Raw genomic sequence first — 3,726 nt, 5'->3', positions numbered from 1 at the left:
TTTTCATGCACACAAAATGAATTGTTTCCTACACCATCAAAGAAACTATTCATAAGTAATGATTAGCAGCCTAATGTCTTCAAAATTGAGCAAGATTATTTCGAGCGCCTGAATAATTTTGTTCATTTAGACAAAGTATTAAAACACAAAATCATAGTTTTAATAGCAAATACAACTTATTTCTTTACCTTAAGAAGACAAACGAGAAATATGCCAAAAGAGACACAATAATTTAATCTGCTTCAGTCTATCGACTTAATCCACAAGAAAGAGATGAACAATCCACTATAGAAAAAAGAGTATAGAGTACATAGCGAAATAACCTCACACAATTCACTCGGAATAAAAAGAAATTCACACAAGTGTTAACGTAACATTTGTGTCTCACATTGACTATATTATGTTCTACCACATCCTTTAAATCCTTAATCTTTTTCCTCTGTCTATAAGTTGACATGAGGTTATGCAAATATGTAAGGCAAAATTAAATGAAACCAAAGATGTGATTTGAGTGTGGGGATCAAAGTCAAATACACTATGTGAAAGTTAATTTGAAATATAACCTCTATAGATGGTAATCTCAAAATTTGAAACAATACCAGGATCAATCTAGTTTGTTCAAGCATATACAAATTAGTCTTATTCTTGTTTATTATTTAAGTGATACATTATATTTAGACATGAACTGTAATGTGCTTAGTCTCGACACCACGTCCTAATGAGAAGTAGGAATGGGTGATACTACGATTGTAAAGGACTGTAACGTTGTATTCGCCTAAGAAACCTCGAAAATTGTAGGAACCTAACTCATTTGTTTTGCCACGTTTAGTTCCAGTTTTCCATTCTTTAAGTAAAAGCTGATCAATAAGATCCCCTGTTGGCAAGTTTTGGAATTTGTCGTCTGTAAGGCACATTTGATAGCAACCTCCTCTGCCAAGAGCTGACCAAAGCATGATCCCATTCACACTTGGATGTGAGAACGCCTCTCTTAAAATTTGCTCCAAGTATACGGCTTGTTCTTCCTGTTTATACATATTGCTAACATCAACTTCCGTGAGCCAAATGGGAAGTTTTAAAGTTGCCAACTTATCAAGAACAGCTCTCATGAAAGCAGGGTTCACCGCGCTAAAATGACTTTGTAGTCCAATGCCAGCCACTTTAACCCCGCCCTTCTTCAGTTCCTTGAACTTTTCAATGTACATGTCCACGTTGATTCTCGGGTCACAGTTTTCAACAATGTTGTATTCATTGAGAAACAGGGTTACTAGTGGATCTGCGCGGTGAACTTTCTTGAACATATCCAAGGTAGCATTTGGACCGAGTTTTTTCTCATAAAAATTGAAATGGAGGAGTTCATTGATTATATCCCAGTGAAAAAACTCATTTCTGTATTTACTCATTACACTTTTAATTCTTCCATCCATCGCTTTTTGTAGCTGAGGAACTGTCATGTTTTCGACCCAATCTTGTATCATCGTTGGGTTTCCCCAGAACATGGTGTGTCCTCTAACTAAAAGTTTGTTCTTCCGAACGAATTGCATCATCTGATCCACTATGGTATAGTTGAATACTCCAGGCAGTGTCTCTGTCTTGTACCACTTGAGGTCATTTTCAAAAACTGTTGCTTTGAATCGCTTGACGAACCATTCCTGAAATAACATTATTCTCTCTTTAATGTGACAAAGATCAATTGCGACAAATTTGAAAGAAAAAAACAGACCTGATAAGACAAATTTCCCACAATGGTACTTGCTATCATAGTTCCAAATGGAAAATCCGTTGAGATTTGATCTATTTTGACTGCTGCATTAGGCAAACTGTTTCCATTTTCATCTACAACATGGATCGTAACAGCTCGTTTTCTTTCCTGAAATATAACTAAATTTTATGTCATAACTGAAATTTGCATAGGTGTACACTTAATCGAGTCATATAGTGTGCTTAGTTCTTGCCGTTTTTATCCCTTCAAATTGATTTAATCTCCATTCCTTTTCTGTAAACGGCTGTAAGGAATAGTTAATAATCTCTATTTCCACGTTTCTTTGTGATACATCTGAATTCTGCAAAAAATGAAAATTTTCTTTCAAGAAAATGAATCAGGTAAGACCAAGAAAACATGTTTAATATACCGTCAAATGTATCTGGAAGGAATTGGAAGGTGCACTCCAAAGGAAACCACCTTTGAGAAAGGACCAACATCCTTTCTTGGCTACAACACTTCCTATACATTTTGGATATTGATTGTCTAGCTTCAATTTAGCTGTTACCAGCGCAGAATCTACATTTTTCACTCTCACCCAGCCTGTACAAATACCAATTTTATTAAAATAAAATCGTATCGTTTAAGGACATTATATTATACAAAGAAATTGGTTTTGATGTGATTTTGTATAAACAAGATATGAATACCAATATTCTATAATTAGTTTTTTTTTTATATTGATTGTTTATTGCACGAGTAGTAAATACTAAGAAGAAACTTAACTGGAGAAGGAATAAATTGAGGCTGGAGAAAAATTTTCCAAGGAAAAAGTAGGTGAATAAACCTTGTCCCCATTAATATCATCAGTCAGTTTATATACATGAAGTTTGTTTCTTAGTATTCCTCCATTATAAAGTGCCATCTCTGGCTTCGCTTGACACTGCTTATACATTGAGATAGATTTAAATGAATAAACACGATCACTGAAGATTCATATAATTAATGCCAACTTATTTGGAATTCAGACGTAGTATAAATTAGAATTGTGAAAGTACCTCTGTCCATGCCGAAGGATCATATACTAGCTTAGCTGAAATAAAAAAAAAAGAAATTATTACGTCTATCTTTTTTTTCTATCTAATAGTAGGTTCAAAATTAATACTGTAAATATTGGAAAAAAAAAAACCTTTAGTGTGAGCATGAGAAGAGGTAACAAAGAAGAGGAAAGAAAAAAGGGTCCAAAATAGTGGACTCATTTCCCACATTAACATCAACATATTGTTACACTATTTGTTCAACGCCTCTCCATAGTTCCTATAAAGTTAGCTATAAATACGTTTTTTGTTTTCATGTTAAATTTGCAACGTAAACTAAAAGTAATTAATGCATTAATTAAACTGAGATAACTTATTTTTTCCTACCTCGATACATTCTTCCTTAATTAATTAGCGTCATTATTTTAAAGTGAGAGACAATAGTTTGTTCTCTCACTTGTATTCAAGTCTCATTAATAACTTGTTAGTTAATAATATCAGGCAGGAAGAACCAAATGAGGATATAATTAAACATTATGTTATATCTTGTTTCATTCGTGAGATGGTGTAGCTTAGGAACTATTAACTCCTCTTGTAATCATTTGTCACATATTTATTTAAGTAAATTTCTAAAAATGACTTACTTTAGCTAGTAAACTTCAACTCTATCTACTAGCTAAACTTCAACTCTAAATTAAAAAAAATCCAAACTAATATCAATCTAATTCTCTTAAAAGTATATACTTAATATATTTGATAACATATAACTATAATATTGTAATTTATATATATATACATACGATATTGATACATGTTTACACACGATTTATACAATATCGATACATTTTATATACACTACATAAATATTTATACAATATCAATATATTACATATACACTACATAATTATTTATACATCATATATACATGTTCATACACCATTTATACAATATCCATACATGTTTATACACTATCTATACAATATTGATACA

General features: G+C 32.1%; 1 protein-coding gene across 1 annotated transcript; it reads right to left on the bottom strand.

Moving 5' to 3' along the window:
- Positions 1 to 674: 674 nt before the first annotated feature.
- LOC125864739 (endo-1,4-beta-xylanase 5-like) lies at positions 675 to 2,979 on the bottom strand. The gene is made up of 7 exons (XM_049544800.1): positions 2,889 to 2,979; positions 2,758 to 2,792; positions 2,486 to 2,642; positions 2,130 to 2,302; positions 1,953 to 2,060; positions 1,721 to 1,867; positions 675 to 1,649 (listed from the first exon to the last, which is right to left on the bottom strand). Exons 1-7 carry the CDS (start codon positions 2,977 to 2,979, stop codon positions 675 to 677), a joined length of 1,686 nt encoding a protein of 561 aa, XP_049400757.1.
- Between the last annotated feature and the right edge of the window lie 747 nt (positions 2,980 to 3,726).

Source organism: Solanum stenotomum, chromosome 5 (genome assembly GCF_019186545.1).
Source record: "Solanum stenotomum isolate F172 chromosome 5, ASM1918654v1, whole genome shotgun sequence".
Taxonomy (NCBI): Eukaryota; Viridiplantae; Streptophyta; class Magnoliopsida; order Solanales; family Solanaceae; genus Solanum; species Solanum stenotomum.
Note: the sequence above shows the minus strand (reverse complement) of the source record. Positions and strands in the feature narration are given on the sequence as shown.

Excerpts from the sequence above, each read along its gene's own strand:
- LOC125864739 (XM_049544800.1), bottom strand. The coding sequence starts at position 2,979 with ATGTTGATGTTAATGTGGGAAATGAGTCCACTATTTTGGACCCTTTTT. Across the intron at positions 2,643-2,757 it reads ATCCTTCGGCATGGACAGAG|TGTCAAGCGAAGCCAGAGAT; the intron begins GTACTTTCACAA and ends ATGTATAAGCAG. Across the intron at positions 1,650-1,720 it reads TGGGAAATTTGTCTTATCAG|GAATGGTTCGTCAAGCGATT; the intron begins GTCTGTTTTTTT and ends ATGTTATTTCAG.